Source organism: Syngnathoides biaculeatus, chromosome 9, assembly GCF_019802595.1.
Source record: "Syngnathoides biaculeatus isolate LvHL_M chromosome 9, ASM1980259v1, whole genome shotgun sequence".
Taxonomy (NCBI): domain Eukaryota; kingdom Metazoa; phylum Chordata; class Actinopteri; order Syngnathiformes; family Syngnathidae; genus Syngnathoides; species Syngnathoides biaculeatus.
This window is the reverse complement of record NC_084648.1, coordinates 29626433-29647161: the sequence shown is the minus strand read 5'-3', so window position 1 is coordinate 29647161 and position 20729 is coordinate 29626433. Positions and strand designations below refer to the sequence as shown.

Sequence of the window (20729 nt, the reverse complement as noted above, 5' to 3'; positions counted from 1 at the left end):
AGCATGAAAAATCACATGCGTAAAAATTGTTACAAGTAGAAATACATAGGTATTGAAATACGTCACTTATTTTGTGTCGTCTTGACCAATGTTCCCTCTAAGCTGCGCCACGGATTCAGCGTAGTGAGCCACCGCCTGTCTTATTTTTTTCTATTTTTTTTTTAAAGCACGAAAGCACACAGCTGAGCTGCTGCTCAGCCTACTTCTACTTCCTAGTTTACCTGACACCGCCCCCTTTCGCTCTTAAAGATGTATACTCATAATTACAAACAGAACAGACACCCACAGCTTTATATCTGCAAACATGACTGGTGGACCACACCCGTAACTTTATCTGCGAGCATGACTGACCACACCTGTACATTTTTCAAATGTGAGTGACTGATACTATTTATTTTTTAATTTAAATTTGCAGTTGTATTAATTTGTTAATATGAAAAATCTTCCGGGTCATTGACATCACATCAGTATCATTGGACTAGCAGTATCATGTATGACTTTTTTTTTTTTAATTTACAAGTGTTTATTACAAGTGATATCCAAATGATTAACTTATTTGTTCTGATACCTAACTCCCAAATGTCATTTTATGCATAGCCAGTAAGTTATTTTAAGGCCTTGAGATTCCATCGCAAATCACGCTCACAACTTTATATCTGTGTGCATGACTGACCGCACTCGTACATTTTTTTAAATTTGAGTGACTGGTTATGACTCATTTATAGGGCTCTTCTATTATAAGTGGTGATACGATATTGGCTTCAGTTGTTATTGGAAGCCATCCCACTTATACAATAGTAGTGGAGGTGGTATTCATTATTATTCCAAGTTCGATTTGTCCAAGTGGTTTCTACCATGGGCAGTCAAGAAAACAAATGTCAAGAATATGGTAAGTTGTCATTTGATGGATACCCATGGCACACCAGCGGATCCATTTGATTGCTCCATAGTCATCTAAGGTGGGACAGTGTGTTGCCAGAAAAACAGGAGAGAACTCATCGGATGCAACCAAACTGGAAAAGTGGTTGGTTGAAGCTGTAGTTCTCTCACATTTGAAATTTCATACCCCCTCCCAGAAAACATTAAAATACCTTTACCTTACTCTGCATTATTTGTACAGCCAAAAAATATATATACACTGACGCCGTATTTTCCAGACTAGAGAGCGCACCAAGTTCTAAGATGCTCCCACTCTGTTGCGTGTTTTTTTTCCCCCCACGCATTAGCCGTGCCAGGCTATACGCCACAGATGTATATCCACCGGTACGTTGTGTAATTGGCAGGGTTGGCATCGCTCCCCACTTTTCATCTACTGCCTCAAAGCCAAAAAAAGCCAGAATAGAGACTGACATATCAACGCTTATTGAGAAGGCTGACAGGCTGTGTGAGGAAGCAGAAGAAAAGAGGAATCTGAGGTTTAGCACCGAGGCCAATGCACTCAGAGGCAGAGCAAAGGACAAGAGAGCCACTTTGGCACCTCTGCAGCAACAAAGAGGAGGCACTGGGTAGGCTCAAGGAGCCAGAGTAGGGGTGCTGAGACAGACATCAGTAGAAGATATTTGTGTATATAGTTGCAATTGTAGTTAGAATCTGTTTTTCTTTATACTGTTATGTGAAGACATTGACAATGGTCATATCAATGAGAACTACCACAAGGGGCGACAGGTGATCACTATCACAGGTACTGGAACATTTGATGAACCAAGAATGGTTGATGGCACCATTGGGTGAGTATTTTTTTCCTTACTCTTGATTTCCCGCAATGGCCCTAAATTTTTCGTGTCGGCCCTAAAAATTTTTGTGTCGGCCCCTAAGAATGCCAATAAAAAGCCCTTAAATTTTTTTGGGTCAGACTGAGTATGAACCCTGTACTGGGTTTGTATTACATAAGCATTTCTTTCATGTATTCAGGACCTAAATCATTTAGTGATTTATAGACCAGTAGCAGAACTTTAAAATCTATTCTAAAGCTGATTGGAAGCCAGTGCAAGGACTTGAGGATTGGGGTTATGTTTTGACTGCTTTGTTTTGGTCAGAACGCGAGCTGCAGCGTTTTGAATGAGCTGCAGCTGTATAATACTGTTTTTGGGGAGTCCAGTCAGAAGACCATTACAGTAGTCAAGTCAACTTGAGATAAAAGCATAGATGAGTTTTTCCAGTTCTGCTTGACACATACAAGTCTTCATTCTAGATATGTTCTTCAGATGGTAGAAGGCAGTTTTTGTGATTGATCTGATTGTTGAACGTCAGGTCGGAATCAATCAGAACACCAAGGTTTCAGACTTGGTCTTTGGTTTTTAAAGCTAGAAAGCCCATGTGTTTACTAACAGCAATTCTCTCTTTATTGCCAAAAACAATTTTCTGTTGTGATTTAGTTGAAGAAAATTTTTGCATATTCAGTTATTTGATTTAGGCAGTGGCACAATACCTCAATTGAACTGTAGTCATCTGGGGACACTGCTAAATATGTCTCATCTGCATATTATAGTCAAAATTCAGGTTTTGAAGAATTTGACCCAAGGGTAGCATATACCCTTTATTTTTTATATATCCTGGGTCATCCTTGGAGCTTCTTCCCAGTGGGACATGGCCAGAAATGTTTACCAGAGAGGTGTACAGAGGCATCGTTGCCAGAAAAACTTCAAATATCTATAACATGATAAATTAACATTGTATAATCTTCCTGACCTTTGTTCAAACATGTTTGCAAGGGTTTTTTTTTTTTTTTTTTTTAGTTGAATAATGCTGCTGTACATCATACCACGAAAAGGCTTGTGTTGGTGTCTTCACCTGCTGGAGTTTTGCTTCACTATATGGACTGACTAGGTCATCCATTCTTATTTGAGATGTGCACATTCATTGGATGTTGTCTTTTCAGGCAAGAAGCAAAGATCCAAGGCTCCCAGGATTCAGAGACTGGTGACCCCTCGTGTGCTTCAACACAAACGCCGCCGTATTTCCCTCAAGAGGAAGCGCACCCAGAAGAACAAGGAAGAAGCATCTGAGTATGCCAAGCTGTTGGCCAAGAGGATGAAGGTAGGATTCAAGGCTTGCCTCATCTTATTTGAGGTCAAATATTCATTTAGTTGAGTACAATGCTTATTGGGCTTTCACACCCAAGGGGTGAGTCAGTAATTTTCATCCCATCTTTTTATTTAGTCGTTCACATTAAAAAAAAAAAACATGCGGCTTTGGGTGCTGTTGGAATGTGTCAGACACATGCGCACAAACACCAAATGCCACTGGGCTCTAACCTTTGGCACTGGTGTGACAACACTAGCACAGTTTGATGACATTGTCAACGTTTCAGATGAAAACATTACAGAGGCTGCCTGGAAAAATTGTTAAATATTAAGTGGTGGAAAAGAAATTAAGGAATCTTATTCTCCTTTCGCTTCTTTGCCCAACCTGTATCATGAACTTTCACGCAATACCGTGACCTTTCCCACGACATCCCACTTATTCTACCATGAAATAGAGCTTTCCATATGTGTGTATGTGTGTGTGTGTGTGTGTGGTGTGTGTGTGTGTGTGTGTGTGTGTACACTCAAAATTGGACTTCTGAAATTAGAGCTGAACTAATGACTTAATGCCGACCTGATCAACACTAGTTTTACATCAAACTTATACAGAATGCTAATCACCCACCAAACCATGCCAATTGCAACTACTTTTTTTTACATGAACTCATAAAAGTAATATGAATTTAAGGAGTGAACTGTACACGATATTCACATTTTAAATAGTATTTGTCAGAATACCCGCCAGCACAATATTTTTAAGGACTTAAAGGGAAATTTTGGTGGTTTGGATTAACAATGTATCCAATAGTTCATGTCATATGTACTGTACCTTGACAGTGTGATGTTAATCCTCTCCCATTTAATGGTGTTTTGAGAAGATTATCAGCAACTACAAATTTTCATGAGCGCCGCCATTTTGGCGAGTCGCATGACCTACGTGCGCGGATGTGACTTAACAGGCGCGCAAAGAAATCCTCGCCGTTTGTAGTGTCTTCACGTTACCACCACGACCAGACACGGTAAAATGTCCTATTGTACTTACACTAAATTTTGCCATAATTTACAATTAAATTTACAAAAATCGAACCCAGGTCCTCAGAACTGTAAGGCCAACGCTTTACCATCTAAGATACTGTGCCGCTGTTGTGGAAGCAGTATTAACTCCCACCAACCCAAAGATCATTATCATTACCCCACCCACCCTATTGACTAAAACAATCTTTCCCACAATATAAGGCCTACCTTTCACTGCCACGAGTGCTGCCCGTCTTAAACGCACTCCAAATCGATGGGACACAGCGTCAGCCGACTCGTTCATCAGATGAGGATAAATCAGAGAAATCAGCGCTGTCCATGATTGTGTAGGAATGTAACTGAGCCTTTGTTTACACACTTAATGTCCCGCGCGTCGGCAGAGTTGTCAGACTGAGTCATTCCCGTCTGAAGAACCATCCAAAAATTGTACATCTACGGTTCAAATGTGTATGGAAGTATTACTCCGTCTTCCCGATCAACTGATATTTCTTCGTCAGATGAGGATAAATCTGAGAAATCAGCACTGGCCACAATTGTTTCCCAACATAAGCGAGACTTTGTTGCCGCGCCTATTATGTCACATCCGCCCACCCTAGGTCATATGACTCACCAAAATGGCAGCGTCCATTAAATTTTTTAATTGCTGATGGGGAAAAAAAAAATCAAAACCATTAAATGAGAGGATTAACATCACATTGTCATTGTACAGTACATATGACATGACCCATTGGATAGATTAATCCAAACCATCGGAATTTCGCTTTAAGTCACTGGGTACATGCTTCAGAAAATTACAAGCAACAAATTTTAAGAGATATCTCCAATCAGAGCCAACATCTTAGTTTAAAATCCTCGATCGCTATTTTTTTTCTACTCCTGTCCACTGTTTTTATGGCATTTCTTTGTCAAACATTTGACATTTTATGCTTTATCAGTCAAGTGCGAAGTCAGCCTTGATATGCACACATCCCATTTCTACCTACACCTTAAAATGGCTTGGTCGAATATGGAAAAAAATGAATTCTTGGGTTCACGTTGGTAAGCAAATGGGGAAAAAGTCTGTAGTGTGAACGTAGCCTTATTTTACAGACATCTCAAACAGCTACAGATATTTTCATTTACAGCCAAGAACCAGTGATTAATAAGCTCTGTAGAACCAATTTTTTCAAGCACTATACTTTTGTTAGGCAAACTACAATGCAGTATGCAAAAATGTGGGAGAATTAGTGTCCTGAATGTAAGGTGTGTTATAGTGCATTAAAGTTCAACATTTATGAAAGGTGGCCATTATTTTGCAACCTTTCACTGACATGCATTTTCATATCAACAGGAAGCCAAGGAGAAGCGACAGGAACAGATTGCCAAGAGACGCCGCCTTTCTTCTCTCAGGGCATCCACATCTAAGTCAGAGTCCAGCCAAAAGTGAACTCAGTCAAATAAAGTAATGTTTGGTCTAAACTCAGCTGTGTTTTTTTTTCCCAGAACATAATTAACAATTTAAGGCAAAATGAGGTCATTTGAATGTAAAAGAATCTGGTGTGCAGGTCTATTAATCTGAGCTTTTAGGTTTAATACTGTCGTGAAAAAAAAGTGTAAACCAATTTTTGTAAAGAAAATGTTTGGTTAACTGATCCAACACTAGAATATATTCAAAGTTGCTTCAAGTACATTTATTTATATGTAAATATGCAATACAGCCACCACTCAGTGAAACCTATCAACACCCTTTAATTATTCCAAAGGGGTCAAGCGGTTCTCGTACACAGAGATGCTACCTGGTCTTCTCACTCGCCAATTAGAATTTGGTCGTGGACTCTTGATGACCTTGTGTTGTTTTGCTTTTGGTCCAGCTTCACTGGGGCAAACACTTTTATCCTGTTTGGAGCAGCTCTGTCGGGCACCTCCCAAGTTGTACATTTGTGTGAAGTAGAAGAATACAGACACAATCTGCTGCTGTACATGTAGTGGGAGTTGCTCCAGACTCCATGCCAGAGCCAGCAGGATTCGAAACTGACTCGATGTGGAAAAAGCCTCCATGATCTGAAAATAGATGAAACACACAAGTCATTTAATGTGTAAGTAAATTCCTGGATCCTTGCTAAAATATAACTAGTCCTTCCTTAGCCTCAGAAGTACCCCTTTACAGTTTTGCACAAGTGCTAGTAAACAATAATACCCCTCCCCATTGTGCTTGACATTCACCCTCCAATATTAAAGTCCCAGACCTGAGTAGACTGAATCTTGGCTCCCGCCAGCTGGATGGTTCTCCTGCACAGTGTAATGGAGAGTGTCACCAGTCGCACAGAGTACCATCTCATAGATGCAGCTGTCTCAGAACTGTCCATTAAGACATTTTCCTCTGTAAACGCAGCATAAGTCTTTTAATTTAGGACCGAGCCACAGTACAGCACTTTTGCTTCACACCCTACAGGGCGCCTACTTTTTTCTTCCTCTGTCAGCTGGAGCATGCGATCCACCAGCGCTTGAGGCAGGTTTAGTGCAGAACCCAGCTCAGTGCTGGATGCAGTGACGGCCCTTCCTCCTAGCAAGTGGTCATTGTGCTGCTGCACCTTCTCCACGATACATGTCACCACATGCTGCATACAGTCCACAGTCCCGTGGGCCACAATGGTCGCTGCATCCTGGATCTCTAGCACCTTGCTCCTGACACCAGCCGCAAGCTGGGAGATGAATAGAGCGCTGTTAGCTTTAATGTGTCTACATTGTCATATTGAAATGAAAAGCTTTCAGAAATTTAAACTACAATAATCGTTCAACAGTACACAGTTTGTTAATGGTGGCTAAGTGAAGGTCCGCACTACAGTATACTATCATTAGCCAAAATATCCAACCTGTCAGGAATTGTCTGATTTTGTCGTTAATTTTAAAATGCAGGAGCTTGACCAATATGCATTTCTAAAAGCACATCAACAATGTCAGTTGGAAAAACTGTGTGAAAGGGCTAAGTCTCAAGCAGCTCCTTATGATGAATAGACTTGCTTACGTATAGGTCTTGAGTTAACGATAAAGTAAGTCCCAAATTAGTGTGGCAGAAATTCATCAAATCAGATTCCCCTCTGAATTTCAAGCAAGTCATGAAATCAGAGTGTACAGTATATTGGAAGTTAGTTACCGAGCCTACAATGTTCAACCACTTTTTTTTTTTTTGGGGGGGGGGGGGGTTCCCAGAAATAGTTCAGTCTTACTTTGTCTTTTCTATTAACCAGCATGAAGTTTCTTATATTTTACAAGCAATGAGTGAACGAAACTATAGTCACCTGGTCTGTGGATGTATGCAGCACAGGAAACGTTGCCTCCAACCAGTCCAGACTTTTACACGCAACATCATTGGCAAAGGAATCTGTAGCAATGCAAATGGAAGTGAGTTCAGGTTACTTGCCCGTTTCACAGCCAAAAACTTCATCCATCCAACCATTTTCTGAGCTGCTTAACCTCACGAGGGTCGTGGGAGTGCTGGAGCCAATCCCAGTCATTGGGCAGGAGGCAGGGTGCACCCTGAACCAGACGACAGTCGCACTCACAATTGACACTGAGGGGCAATTTAGAGTCTCCTATGGATAGGTTTCCAATGACGTCACCACAGTCCTTAGACCAATCGGATAAATTATTATAAAAAAAAACTTTGCGCTTCACCTATCACTTGTGTTCTCTGACCTCTATGACACACAAGATGGTGTAATTGGAAACCTACCCATTAATGCCCACAAAGTTCAGTGTTTCCAATATGTATATATACAAAGTACATACTGGGTACAGTATTTATAAAAGTGAGAAACGAGTCAACCACTTGCATAGAATTCCAATTGGGGGTGATGCTGGATTACTTCCAGTTATTTGTCAAAATTGTCTTTTTTTCCCCCCTTTTCTTCTCACCAGTGATGAGGACAGACTAAGCAGAGAGGCAGACTGAAATCTACTTTGGCTAAACACTCGACTGATTGATTATGAACTTGAAGAGTTCTAAAGTGTGAAAACGAGGACCGCAGCGAGATGACTGATCTATGAATCATGGCACAGAAATGACAGTGATGCAACAGATTTTGAGAGACATTTCCCTGAAGAGATTCGCTGGGTTTGTGCATGTGTAATTGGCCCGTTGTAGATTTAGTCCTTACAACTATGTCAGAATTACGATTTAAAATGGGATTTACTACTTCTATCAGAACTTTTTTTTTTTTTTTTTTTAAATATATCCAAGTTTGTGTACTCACCCTGCGGCTTGAATTTGGTGACGACGGGTGAGAGTCGGTGACAAGCAGCCGATCTTATGTAGGCCACGCAACTCTCCAGGTTCTCCCAAACAGACCCGAGGCCGGGTTTGACGCTCTTGGCGTCCCCACACAGCAGTGACAGGTTGGCGCAGGCTGAGCGCACCAGCGGCAGCTTGGCCAGTCGGGCAGCGGCGTTCTGCGGAACATCAACGAGACTTGACGCTTAAACTGCAGTATTGAACACTCGCGCGAGCATTCATGCCCATTTGGACCGCTCACCTGCTTGTTCAGCGACATGAAATAAAAATGCACAAGGGACAGCATAAGCCGAGGAAAAGACGTTTGGTTTGTCATAAAAGCCTAACAAAACGGAAACTGGGCGCTAGCTCACCGTATTTTTTTAACAAACACCACTTATGGGAAAACTTCGTTGACATGTTTCAGGCGATTAGGCAATTAACGCCAGCTTGTTCCCTCCCCTCCCCCGAGTTACAAATCTCGCGATATCTAGGATGCTTTCGGTTTTGTTCAGTTACAGCAGACTACCTGAAATTTAATTTATAATGTCCAAAAATGCTACTCCAGGTTAAATGCTTTGCAGCAAACCTTTGAGCTCAAATCCAACATTTAATTTTTAAGCGGGACAGACCTTACACGTTATTCATATTAGCTCAATGTAGATTACATCTAAAAAAAAAAAAAAAAAAAAAAAAAGGAACCAATTATTCTTAAATTTAGGCATAAAATCCTTTATTTTACGATGTTTTGTTTACAATGAAACTATTAAGCAATTACTTAAGGAGAAGAATGAAAACATAAACTACACCAAACTAATGAAACAAATTCCACATTCCAGAATGGAACACAATATGTCACCCCACCCCCACCTCCAACCCTGATTATTCTATACAGGACGCCACGAAACAAGTATATTTTGTGACTGTTTTACAATATTTTTTTCATCCATTTTTGATGTGCATATTCTCAGATTCTTGGCGGAAACATCAGAACCTCGAGGCGGACGTTCTAAACCCCGTTGCAGCATCGTGCAGGCCGTTAAAAATATATATATATTATTACTAAAGGAAATCTAAATACAATGAGCAAAAATATTCACAGTCATGCCAATAAAAATTTGCTTCAAATGCTTTTCATACACTTTGTACAGCAAAACAGAAACCCAACGAATCCATTTTGAATGTTGAAAATATCACGTTTCTCAAGAGAAAGCTGCACGTCGTGGCGCCCCGCCCCTCCCCCCCACACACACACCCCTCTCACACGCTGCAAGCCACGTGAGCTGTCGCCGCGCGGTGCTGATGTTGAGGGATGCTAAATGATGGCGCAGCGTCACCGCCACGTGTTCGTCCGGAAAAATGTTTGGATGTGTCGGAATGCGTCGGGGAGGATGGCGGGGGTGCAGTCACAAGGTTCCGGACTGTTGCTGGAAGACGAGAAACACGTGCAGTGGGCGGGCCTCGGCGGAGCAGCAGCACGTGGCTTTGACGAGCTCCCAGTCGCCGCTCACTCCAGTCAGTCTGTTCCCGCATCTGCAGGAGACAAGCTCAGCATGGCTGTGGAGATGGAGCCTTCGGAGTAAGAACCAACTACAACTCATTCTTTATTGCTAATTAGCGCTCTAAAAACACGTGATTGATATGTTGAAATTATGGAGGTATTTTTCTTTTTATTCAAGGTCAGACTTCTAATTTGGTCCTTTAATGATCTGTGTTGAATGATTATGCTACGAGGCGAGTTGTCCTGTATCCAGTGTGGTTCGCTTATGTGCATGCACCTGTTAACTCCCGGGCTGTAAGTGTGCCTTTGATAGCCCATGATTACGTTTTCATTTACTTCCTTTGGGGAAACGTGCAGCAGCGGGTTTGCACATCAGGTTCAAAGAGGTTTAATGAGTGCAATTTGCAGAAGGTGAGGTGAGTATCACAAAGTGGCAACATTTGATCAATTTGGAAGAAGGCACAATTCTCAAGCTGCATTGTACTGACACCCCTTATTAGTATTAGTATTAGTATGAGTAGTAGTATAGAAAGAGAAGGAGCAGTACAAGTATGTTTCTATGCTGGTTGTTTTACACACTGACCTGGACAATATTATGACTACTTGCACAGTAAGGTACAAGTACAGAATTTTAAAAACAATGTCTCTATTTAATATATTTCAAAATATTCAGATTTTAGATGAAAATCCAATAATGTTCACACAGGACTGAGATATTGATTTAACAATGTTTATTCAATATCTACTGCATCATGAGTCTGAATAATATTCCCCATCACCTGCAACATACAACCACAACAATCTACATACGTTGAAAAAAAAATCCTTTATTTGATTACATTGCCCAGGCTTGGTTAAAAGTGGTTAACTGAGGTACAGTTCCCCTCTTCTCCTCAAAAACAATGAAATAATATTCATCACGTCACCACATTTTAATCATGTGTAACTTATATTCAAGGACCCCCCCCCTCACCCCCAATGCACTGTTAAATTAATACCCAACTCTAATAGTGTCAATCGATGAATGAATGAACCAGTGAACATTTTCTATTTAAAGTGAGAGTTTTTGAAGCAGCTCTTGTATTTAGTATCTGTACAGACCTTTCCAAAAAATTTGAATACCATTGGAAGGGTTTATTTCCATAATTCCATTTAAAAGTTAAACTTTCATAATGATAGATTCGGGGCCCACAATTTAAACAATAACAAGTATTTTTTTTGTACATAATTTGGGCTTGCAGCTCATAAAACCCATAAAATCAGGAAATAAAAAAAGTACTGTGAAGAAAATATCGTTTACTTCTCTGTTTTTGAAGAGGAAAAAAATAAAGTCACATTAAATTGATCAAAATGTGGTACTTTCAAAACTTGGTTGGGAATCCCTTTGTTTGAATCATTGCCTAATGCGTGGTGGCATTGAAGTCATCAGCTTGCGACATTGCCTGGGAATTATGGAAGCTAAGATTTCCTTTATGCCCCTCATTTTCCTCTTGACAATACCCAATAGATTCTCAATGGGGTTTAGATCTGGCTAGTTGGCTGGCCTGTCAAGCACTATGAGGGCATGGGCATCAATCCAGGTTTTAGTTGTTCTTGTGTTAATGGAAGGGTCCAGGTCCTGGTGAAAGATGAAATCTGCATTTCCACACAGATCCTCAGCGGAAGGAATCATGAAATCCTCCAGCACATTCTGGTAGACTCTTGCAGTGACTTTGGGTTTAAGAAAGCAGTTTATCAACACCTGCACTGGACATTGCACCTCAAATCATGACTGAGTGTGGATAGTTCCCACAGGCCCTCAAGCAACTTTGGTTCTGTTCTTCATCAGTCTTCCTCCAAACCTTTGGGCTTTGATTCCCAAATGAAAGACACACTTTACTTTCATTGGAAAAGAGAACCATAGACCGCTGGCCAATAGTCCAGTCCTTCTTCTTCTTATGTTGTCTCAGGCTCACAAGTGGCTTGACCCGAGGGAGCAGACAGTTGTAGCCGGTCTCCCAATAACTCTCTGAATGTGGTTTTTGAAGATGTGACTCCATCCTCATTCCACTCTTTCTGGATCTCTGCTAGATTCTTGAATATTCTCTGTATGATAGATAATCTTCTGAAGCCCACAGTCATCTTGTTTGCTGGTGCATTTTTCCTGTCGTATTTTGTCCTTCCACAAGACTTTCCATTGGTATGCTTGGACAAAGCACTCTGTGAACAGCCATCTTTCTTAGCTATGGATCTTTGTCTTAACCATCCTGTGGAGGGTATCAATGACAAGACCTCTGGCCAATTCTCAAGTATGCAGTCTTTGGCAAATTGAATCCAACTAAGACAATTGAATCAAAATGGAGCAACCTAATGAGACCTGGCGAAAATCTGTGCAGGAGCTTTGAGTTTAATCAATGATTGGTGTGTGACAGTTTAAAACATTGATTGCCTTCAAAATTTGGGCTGGTTTCTTCACATTTTTTGAATTCTTGATTTTTGTGTTATGAGCTGGAAAACCATATTCTGAAAGATGAACAACTAGAAGAATAGAATTGTTTAAAGTGTGGGCCCGAGTCTACAGTCTATGAAAGTAACTTTTGGAACAGAATTATTGAAGTGAAGTTTTCCATGACATTATAATTTTTATTTATTTAGGAAAGGGGTGTTTACATTGTGAACCTATTGTTTTTACTGTCTTTAAAGGAAAGTCACATGTTGCTGTGCATGTTTTATATCATGAACACAATTAAACAAAACAAAGGGATTCCTACAAACAGTGACTTAAAACGTAAGACAACAGAATTGTGGCCCATTGAGTGAGGAGAAACGTGCGTAATAATCTCTTCCTTTCTGTCTGTAGTGTAATCCGCCTGATAATGCAATACCTAAAGGAGAACAACCTCTACAGAACATTGAGTACGTTACAGGAAGAAACAACAGTGTCGCTCAACACTGTGGAAAGCATCGACAGCTTCATCGCAGACATCCAACGTGGACACTGGGACTCGGTCTTGCTAGCAATTGAATCGCTCAAACTGCCCGACAACACACTCATTGACCTTTATGAACAGGTGACATTGGCTTTTCCTTAGCTTTTTTTCCCCTGATACAGATTAATAATGAAAAACAAATATATATTAAAAAAACATCCCTTACCCTGTATACTATCAGAATAATGCCCAAATGCTCTATTGTGTTTCTATTGCTAAATTTGAGAGTGGCATGAACACCATGTTTGTGGTAATGCTTGGTTTTGATTGATGTTGTTTGAGAACTATTCATTTAATATGATTGTAAAAGTACGAGAATGAACTTGTTACATGTTGACATCTGTGATTGTGTCAATCAAAACGGAGTACATACCATTGACGCTTTGTCCCCAACAGGTGGTGACGGAGCTGATCGAAATGAGGGAGGTGGGCGCCGCCCGTTCACTCCTCAGACAAACCGACCCGATGATCATGTTGAAGCAGACCCAGCCCGAGAGGCACAGCCACCTGGAACACCTGCTCACACTCTCCTACTTTGACCCGCGTGAGGTGAGAGCGTCTAGGTTCCTTTGGCTGAAAGAGCTTGCAAGTGTTTCGCTAAAGTGACCCCCCCTCCCCTCCACCCACTATGCAGGCATACCCAAAAGGCAGCAGCAAGGAGAAGCGACGCAGGGCCATCGCAGAGGAGCTGGTAAGGGAGGTCAGCGTGGTGCCGCCGTCACGCCTCATGGGCCTTCTGGAAGAAGTTGGTGTAAGTAGCCCAAATCCGGATCTGACACTGCAGTACATACAACAAGTAAACTGTACTTTTACACTGCTCACAAAAAGTTAGGCATAGTTAGCTTTTGGGGGAAATTTCCGGATGAATAACTGTCGAATGTTAAATGTTTCAGTAGTTTTTACAGAAGTAGCCGGTCTACAACAAGGAGCGGAATGGTCATGTTCACAATTGGTGTTTTATACATGTCCAGTTGTAAAGTTTACAGTTGAAATTTTACCCAAAAGTCAAATATCCCAAACTTTTTGTAAGTAGTGTTTGCTCCACAATGTCAGCCCGATACAGCCATATGCAGTAAATGATATCATATTTGCTATACTCAATGATTGGTTGATGGTGGATTTTTAGTCATTGAGACTGAACACACCGGAGAGTCTCTCACCTGAAATGACCATTGAGACTCTGAGCAACAAGGACAGACATGCAGAGAAAGAGACTTGTCCGACCCAGTTGTACCGTCACATTAAGGTAAATAACATCATTACACACACAGGTATTCGCATAGATACACACAGTACACAATATACGGAATGTGTCTTCACTGCCGGGTGGAAAAAAGATTTGAAAAACTGAGTTGCGCATTATGCAGGGGGCTTAGATGATGTGGGCTTTGAAGACTCATGGAAATTAATTAAACTTTAAATGAATGTGCAGTTTGGACGGCGGTCACACGTGGAATGCGCTCGATTCTCCCCCGATGGCAAGTACTTAATCTCTGGCTCGGTGGACGGCTTCATTGAAGTGTGGAACTTCCACACAGGCAACATAAGCAAGGTAAGCACAAAAGCTTTGATGCTCTGCCCGTTTATGAAAAACATATTCACACAGTATTTCCTCTTTTCTGTGTGTGGCTGATTTAGGATTTAAAGTACCAGGCCCAAGACAGCTTCATGATGATGGATGATGCAGTATTGTGTATGTCCTTCAGCCAGGATTCAGATTTACTCGCCACTGGAGCTCAGAATGGAAAAATAAAGGTAGAGTTGCCATAAAGAATTGGAGAAAAGTACACTGTATAAAACTTGACAACTATAAAAAAAAAAAAAAAAAACCCTTCAAGACTTCAAAGATGAACTGATGTATACCGACAGAATTTTGGATATTGTATGTTAAATATATTGCAATATTGGCAAAAACTACCCTGCAATCAAACCCACAGCAGGTAACCAGGATCACCTCCTTTGTGTTATTTATTTATTTATTTATTTTGAGTCCATCTGACCTTTTGTGTGTGTGTGTGTGTGTGTGTGTCACACGCAAGGTGTGGAAAATCCAGAGTGGCCTGTGCCTGCGCAGGTTTGAACACGCGCACAACAAAGGTGTGACCTCGTTGAGTTTCTCCAAGGACAGCAACCAAATCCTCAGTGCATCTTTTGACCACACCATCAGGTGGGTTAGGTTATCTACCATCTGGGATCATTCGGACAAAGGAATTCTCAGCAGTCCCCCATATTATATCAGCTACAAATTCAATCCAGTAAAACTCAGTATAACCATTGATAGCTTCAGTTTTTTCAAATGGCTCATCATAAATTAGACAACAGAAAGCGTTGTGATTGGCTTTCCTGACTATTGTGGAGGCAACTTCCATTCAGGTCCATCCCAGAAACTACTCCGCGCTTTATTTTGACTTTGGTTTGGAGATTGAGGCCATAAGATAACAAAATATAAATGAAAGATATCATGTCGAGTACACCAAAATGAAATCAGGTTTGGGGATGAGTTTTTTTTCTGAAAGTGACTTAGTTTGAAAAACACAACTACAGTACTGTGTTATTTTGAGAGTGTTTGAATGCAATTACTAGCATCCATCAACCTGTTTGATGTTGGAGGCCATAACATTGAGTTCCTCCATTGAATACAATCAACAGCAAAACTCAGGTTCACCGATGGGACTTGATACGCTTTCAACTTCTTCCTGCTCATTGGTATTGAAGGACAAAATCTACTGCTGCTTTCGATTTGCTTGTTTGTTTATTTTTTATCTTGTTTCCCCAGCCTTCATTTGATAACAACCAGCCTTGTGTAAATTCTTCATATCTTCAATGATGTTCTAAGAAGAAAATAATTATGCAGATATTTTTTTCAGTTGCCAGGAAGCATGTTGGGACTGCGTTTTGGACATGGTACGTTCGATATCCCAGATGAAGTACATGCACGTTGGGTTCATTGAAGACTTTTAATTGATTATTGATTGATAATAGGTGGATCGGTGGAGCTGCTGGAAAGCGTTGGCGTCACAGTTCTGAGGTTCAATCCCAGACCCGCTTATGTTGAGTTTGCATGTTCTCCCCGTGCCTGTGTGAGTTTTCTCCGGGCACCCCGGTTTCCTCCCACATCCAAAAAAGACATGCAATATTAATTGGACAATCTAAATTGCCCCTAGGTGTGATTGTGAGTGCAGCTGGTCATCTCTATGTTCCCTGCGATTGGCTGGCAACCAGTTCAGGGTGTTCTCCGCCTCCTGCCTGTTGACGGCTGTGAGAGGCTCCAACACTCCCGCGACCCTTGTGATGATAAGCGGCTAAGAAAATTGACGGATAGATGAATAATTAAAAGGCAGCCAACGATAGTCTGGTTAGCCACCAGTTTTACGTCAACACTAATTATATGAATTGTCTGGTTTTGTTGACAGCGCATCTGTAGCAGGGAGCAAATGGTCGTGATTTTCATGCAAGTGTGAGGCTCACTGCGCGCGTTTGCCAGTTTGGTGGATAGGTCTGCACCAAGTTGGGTGTTCGAGCCAGTTAGGGTTAGTTACTGAGTTCTGGTTAGCAGTTTGTCCTTTGAGGTGGGTGAAAGCAGTAAATAACGGTTGAGACCTGATGTTGCATGCTGTCTACTGTGAATGTGAAGATTCAGTTTTTTTTGTGAGTCATACACAGTGCACAAGAAAGAGGCTCCATCATAGTCGGGAGGCGGATATTTTTCTATTTTTGTCCCCACGCTGGGTGTGGGCTGAGCCTCTCCACTGTTGCCTGCACACGAGCCGCGTGGGCGTATCTAAGACACCATGTGCTCAGGAACAACATCGCCACGTGCTCCACCACGCGTCACAATTCTCTGTATAGGTCGTAGACAGACGCGGTGAATCCACGGGCCTTCCTTCCTCTCAGGCTTTTTTGTCACAGCTCAGCTCATCACTCTGCCAGAGCTAAAAATAACTTTCAGTGGCACGTTTTTCCAGCTGCTCAGAAAAAGTAAATGACCTTTGTGATTTCAAAAGTCGCATTAGTTATTTATTGTGTCCCTTTGATGTTATTATATCTTTGATGATGATGTCGTCCTCAGGGTCCATGAGCTGCGCTCGGGCCAGACACTGAAAGAGTTAAATGGACATCTATCGTTTGTGAACGATGCATCTTTCACTCAAGACGGCTTTCACATCATCAGTGCATCGTCGGATGGAACCGTCAAGGTACAGTCATCAGTGGCAACGTGATGTCAACTTGCAGTTTGGGATTGTGAAAAGCAACGGTAAAAAGAAAATGAAAGAAAGAGAACTCTCGTTTGAGGCAGTTTAATTAATTGTGTCTGGTTAAAACTATGATACAGGCTAATAATAATAAAATACTCTGTTCCATTGTGGGGGTTATGAATAGAAAGAATAGAAAACAGAAAAAAACATATTTAGAAACACCCAAGACATGATTTAACATTTGCAGTCCTCACATTTTTTACAGGTCTTTAAATAATTCAAAATCATTACAAACTCGTGAAATGTATTATAAGAGAGCAAGAGCAATGGACAAAAGGTATGAAAAAAGAGGAACTACTACAATATCGGGATTGTGAAAACTGAAGTAAACAGCCTATGTGACTGGCATACTACAATACAGTAAACCTGGAGTGTATCCCAGTGCGGTTTACTCTTTTGTATAGCAGTCACATAGTTTGCGAATGGCAAACTTAGATTTGATAGCAAACCATTTTCTTATTAGTGGAGAACTAAAAACAAATCATCTCTAACAACTGTTATGGAGCAGAACGAGGTAGTTTATACAAATGCTGTCTGATTGGTTTATCCACCATGTTCTTAGTGGGATCATGAAACTGTTTTCAAAATCTCCCTAAAATAACTCTAGAGCATCTATAAATACTGTATTTTATTGACGCTTCATATTGTTGGCAATAATTAAATCGCATATGACAATGAACTGTCTCGCTTATTGTATGATTATTGTTCTGTCTGTATGCTTTAGATTTGGAACAGCCAAACTTGTGAATGCATCCACACGTACAAATCTCTCTCGGGGGCTTCGGATGTCCCCGTGAACAACGTGACGGTTCTTCCCCAAAATCCGCAGTTCTTTGTGGTTTGCAACCACTCCAGCACGGTCGTTGTCATGAACACACAGGGTCAGGTGAGCGGGATCACATTGCATGTCCCACCACTTGGATGAAGACCCTTTTTCCATGCTTAAAAAGAAACTAATTCATTGGCCATCTGCAATTTTTCAAGATTTACACCTGCACACGCACGAGCTCTTGCAACCAATTCAAATAATAAAATGCAATAATGTTCATTTTTTTCTAGTTAGAGAGGTATTAATTAATATACACAACTGTTTGACTACAAATAAAGTCAACATTAGAAAGAGCTTATAGTATAATACAAACCATCCATCCATTTTCTTTGCTGCTTATCCTCATGAGGGTCGCTGGGAGAACTGGAGCGTCTCCCAGCTGTCAACGGGGAGGAGGCAGGGTACACCCTGAACTGGTTGCCACCCAATCGCAGGGAACATGGAGACAAACAGCCGCACTCACAATCACACCTAGGGGCAATTTAGAGTGTCCAATTAAGGTTTCATGTTTTTGGGATATGGGAGTACCCGGAGGAAACCCGCGCAGGCACGGTGAAAACATGCAAACTCCACACAGGCGGGTATGGGATTGAACCCGGGATCTCAAAACTGTGAGGCCAAGGCTTTACCAGCAGCGCCACTGTGCCACCTAATACAAACCACAATACATTTATAAATACAGTATGTTGTTAAACTAACACTGTTTTGAGTGTCAACAAAACTGTATTTAAAACATAACTTGAATAATTGGGTACTGCAGATGAAAATGGTTCCTAAATAACATTCCTCACTTCTTCAAGATGAAAAATAGTCATGTACGAGTATTTCACAATCAACCGAGCTGAACTGTTCTTTCGCGTACCACCAGAGGGTACCAACGTTCCACTACTACACAGTGGTCCATCAAGCATCTTTGTGCCTTTCAGGTTCTGTGCAGGCCAACGCACTTAATTGCACAGTTTACCTTGAAACTTACTGGCAGCAGTATACAAAAGAACTTCGGGCAGAACATTTGAATGTTTCCAGAAGAATTGAATCATCTCACTTTCCCTTTTCCAAACTATAAACACCCCCCCCCCCAAAAAAAAGCTATTATGATTATATGCTAGACATTTTTCCATTCCTGTTGTATTTGACTTTGTGTGCTTGTTTTTTTTTTTATTTTATTTTATTTCTTAGACTGTCAAGACATTCAGCGGAGGTAAAAAGTTGGGAGCAAAGTTTGTGTGCTGCACCGTGTCCCCCCAAGGCGAGTGGATTTACTGTGTAGGAGAAGATTTGGTGCTCTACTGCTTCAACTACGTGACAGCAAGGCTGGAGAAAACTCTGACGGTAAGCTGCACGGAGAAACCTCTTCCATCATCAACAGCCCACACGGAGTTGTATGAAGAATGTAACTTGGGTAGCCAGCGTTACATAAGAATTGAAGAGAAGGCGAACAGAGGTATAATGAAGCAGGCTGGAGGGGAATGTGCTTATGTGCTTTTGTGCCCAACACAGGTCCATGAGAAAGACGTAATTGGCATCACTCACCACCCACACGAGAATCTGATTGCTACTTACAGCGAAGATGGCCTCCTGAGACTGTGGAAGCCTTAGACTGCCGACTGAAGGTCTCGCTGGACTTGGAGTACCTCACAGATGTCATTTGCACTCCGATGCGCACGAAAAGTAGTATGATACTGAATTGACAACTATGTACACTACTGTATAATGCAATGCATTCTTGTAGAGTGAACTAAAGTTCCTTCGATGCATTTTATAGCAGAGCATACACCGAACCATCGTGACACACAGATGCGCCAAATTAGAGTTCCTCAAAAATGCACAGAAATGGCAGTTTAGTGGTTCACATAGCTGGAGCTGCCTTTCATGCAGCTGGCATGGGCTGAGCCTTTACCTCAACAGGCAGAGCGTTAAATTGGAAAGGATGGGTGGATGTCACCACACTGGAAAAAAAAAAAAGAAAAATTAATTCAGGATGATAAAGATGCTTAGTAAATTGTGCATCCAGCATATGATAGCAATTTTGTGATAGTGTGTACATATGACCCCGAGGAGCTTTGTTCACGTTCGGACTATCCATTTGTGATCTTCAGGCGATCGTACTGTATATTGTCAGTATTCAAACAATGATGTCCTTTTCAAAAGCAGATTTCCATGAATTTTTAAAGATTTACAGCATCAAAGATAAGCAATATTTAAATAAAGGAAACTGGTCACTCGTCATCGTTTCCTCTGCAGGTGAGAAAGGGGAAAAGAAAAAAGGAAACGCTGGTAGCAAAACACTAAAAGTGGATTAAGCCTTTTGTGAATTTTGTTTTATTTCTTAGCTCAGAGATCAAATGATAGCCTCTTTTTTAAAACAGGTGATTTTATGAATGCATTCCCACTTTATGGTCTTATTGTGTCAGTCTGAGTGGGAAATACTGTACTTCCTCATTATTAAAAAAATTTACCAGCGCCGTTTAAAACCCTCCATTTTCATCTCTCATTTGTGAAAATGTATGACAGTTCTTTGTTTGGCCGAAAACAAACAGCATCAGGAATATCATACAGTTTTACTGTATGCATACAGCAACTTTTGTTAATGTTTTTTTTTTTTTGTATCAGTATTTTCAGTCTTGTCAGTTTCCGCATGCTACCTCAGTGCTTAATCTCACTCACATCGAGCTATTTTAGCGTTTGCATGACAACTACATTGTCTCATTAAAACTGCAGTGACGCACTGTACGTAGAATTTATGCCACGTCACATGGCTCTTTGCGGTACAAACAACTTTCTCGGCAATGTAAAGTTGCACGTCCTATGGTACTGTCTGTCAATTGTCACTGTTATGTAAATAAAATTAACAGTATGTACCTGTA

At 41.1% G+C, this 20729-nt stretch overlaps 3 protein-coding genes across 4 annotated transcripts in view; 2 read left to right on the top strand and 1 right to left on the bottom strand.

Moving 5' to 3' along the window:
* Positions 1 to 5516, top strand: part of rps6 (ribosomal protein S6) — a 20390-nt gene extending 14874 nt beyond the window's left edge. Inside the window, exons 5-6 of the mRNA XM_061829557.1 lie at positions 2879 to 3036; positions 5389 to 5516. Of these exons, the coding sequence (XP_061685541.1) occupies positions 2879 to 3036; positions 5389 to 5484 (254 nt within the window). The 3' untranslated portion in view covers positions 5485 to 5516. The remainder of the gene's footprint in view (positions 1 to 2878; positions 3037 to 5388) is intronic.
* A 196-nt stretch (positions 5517 to 5712) lies between these two features.
* LOC133505960 (perilipin-5-like) lies at positions 5713 to 8778 on the bottom strand. The gene is made up of 6 exons (XM_061829556.1): positions 8570 to 8778; positions 8291 to 8486; positions 7337 to 7419; positions 6499 to 6739; positions 6284 to 6417; positions 5713 to 6098 (listed from the first exon to the last, which is right to left on the bottom strand). The coding sequence occupies exons 1-6, from the start codon at positions 8642 to 8644 to the stop codon at positions 5790 to 5792; spliced, it is 1038 nt and encodes a 345-aa protein (XP_061685540.1). The 5' UTR covers positions 8645 to 8778; the 3' UTR covers positions 5713 to 5789.
* An 818-nt stretch (positions 8779 to 9596) lies between these two features.
* smu1b (SMU1 DNA replication regulator and spliceosomal factor b) lies at positions 9597 to 20729 on the top strand. Of its 2 annotated transcripts, XM_061830893.1 has the most exons (12): positions 9598 to 9886; positions 12648 to 12858; positions 13174 to 13326; positions 13412 to 13528; positions 13904 to 14023; positions 14210 to 14329; positions 14416 to 14532; positions 14817 to 14944; positions 16847 to 16973; positions 17758 to 17919; positions 19042 to 19194; positions 19363 to 20729. In XM_061830893.1, exons 1-12 carry the CDS (start codon positions 9627 to 9629, stop codon positions 19459 to 19461), a joined length of 1767 nt encoding a protein of 588 aa, XP_061686877.1. In that variant the 5' UTR covers positions 9598 to 9626; the 3' UTR covers positions 19462 to 20729. The 2 variants fall into 2 exon arrangements, with proteins under 2 accessions (XP_061686878.1, XP_061686877.1); XM_061830894.1 differs by lacking the exon at positions 17758 to 17919 and having other exon boundaries at positions 9597 to 9886.

Bases quoted from the DNA above. Each gene is read 5' to 3' on its own strand.
- LOC133505960 (XM_061829556.1), bottom strand. From the start codon at position 8,644: ATGACAAACCAAACGTCTTTTCCTCGGCTTATGCTGTCCCTTGTGCAT. The intron at 7,420-8,290 runs GTGAGTACACAA...GCATTGCTACAG, and splicing joins CACCAAATTCAAGCCGCAGG to ATTCCTTTGCCAATGATGTT. The intron at 6,740-7,336 runs GTGACTATAGTT...TTCATCTCCCAG, and splicing joins TGCATACATCCACAGACCAG to CTTGCGGCTGGTGTCAGGAG.
- smu1b (XM_061830893.1), top strand. From the start codon at position 9,627: ATGATGGCGCAGCGTCACCGCCACGTGTTCGTCCGGAAAAATGTTTGG. The intron at 9,887-12,647 runs GTAAGAACCAAC...TTCTGTCTGTAG, and splicing joins GTGGAGATGGAGCCTTCGGA to TGTAATCCGCCTGATAATGC. The intron at 13,529-13,903 runs GTAAGTAGCCCA...GTGGATTTTTAG, and splicing joins GCCTTCTGGAAGAAGTTGGT to TCATTGAGACTGAACACACC.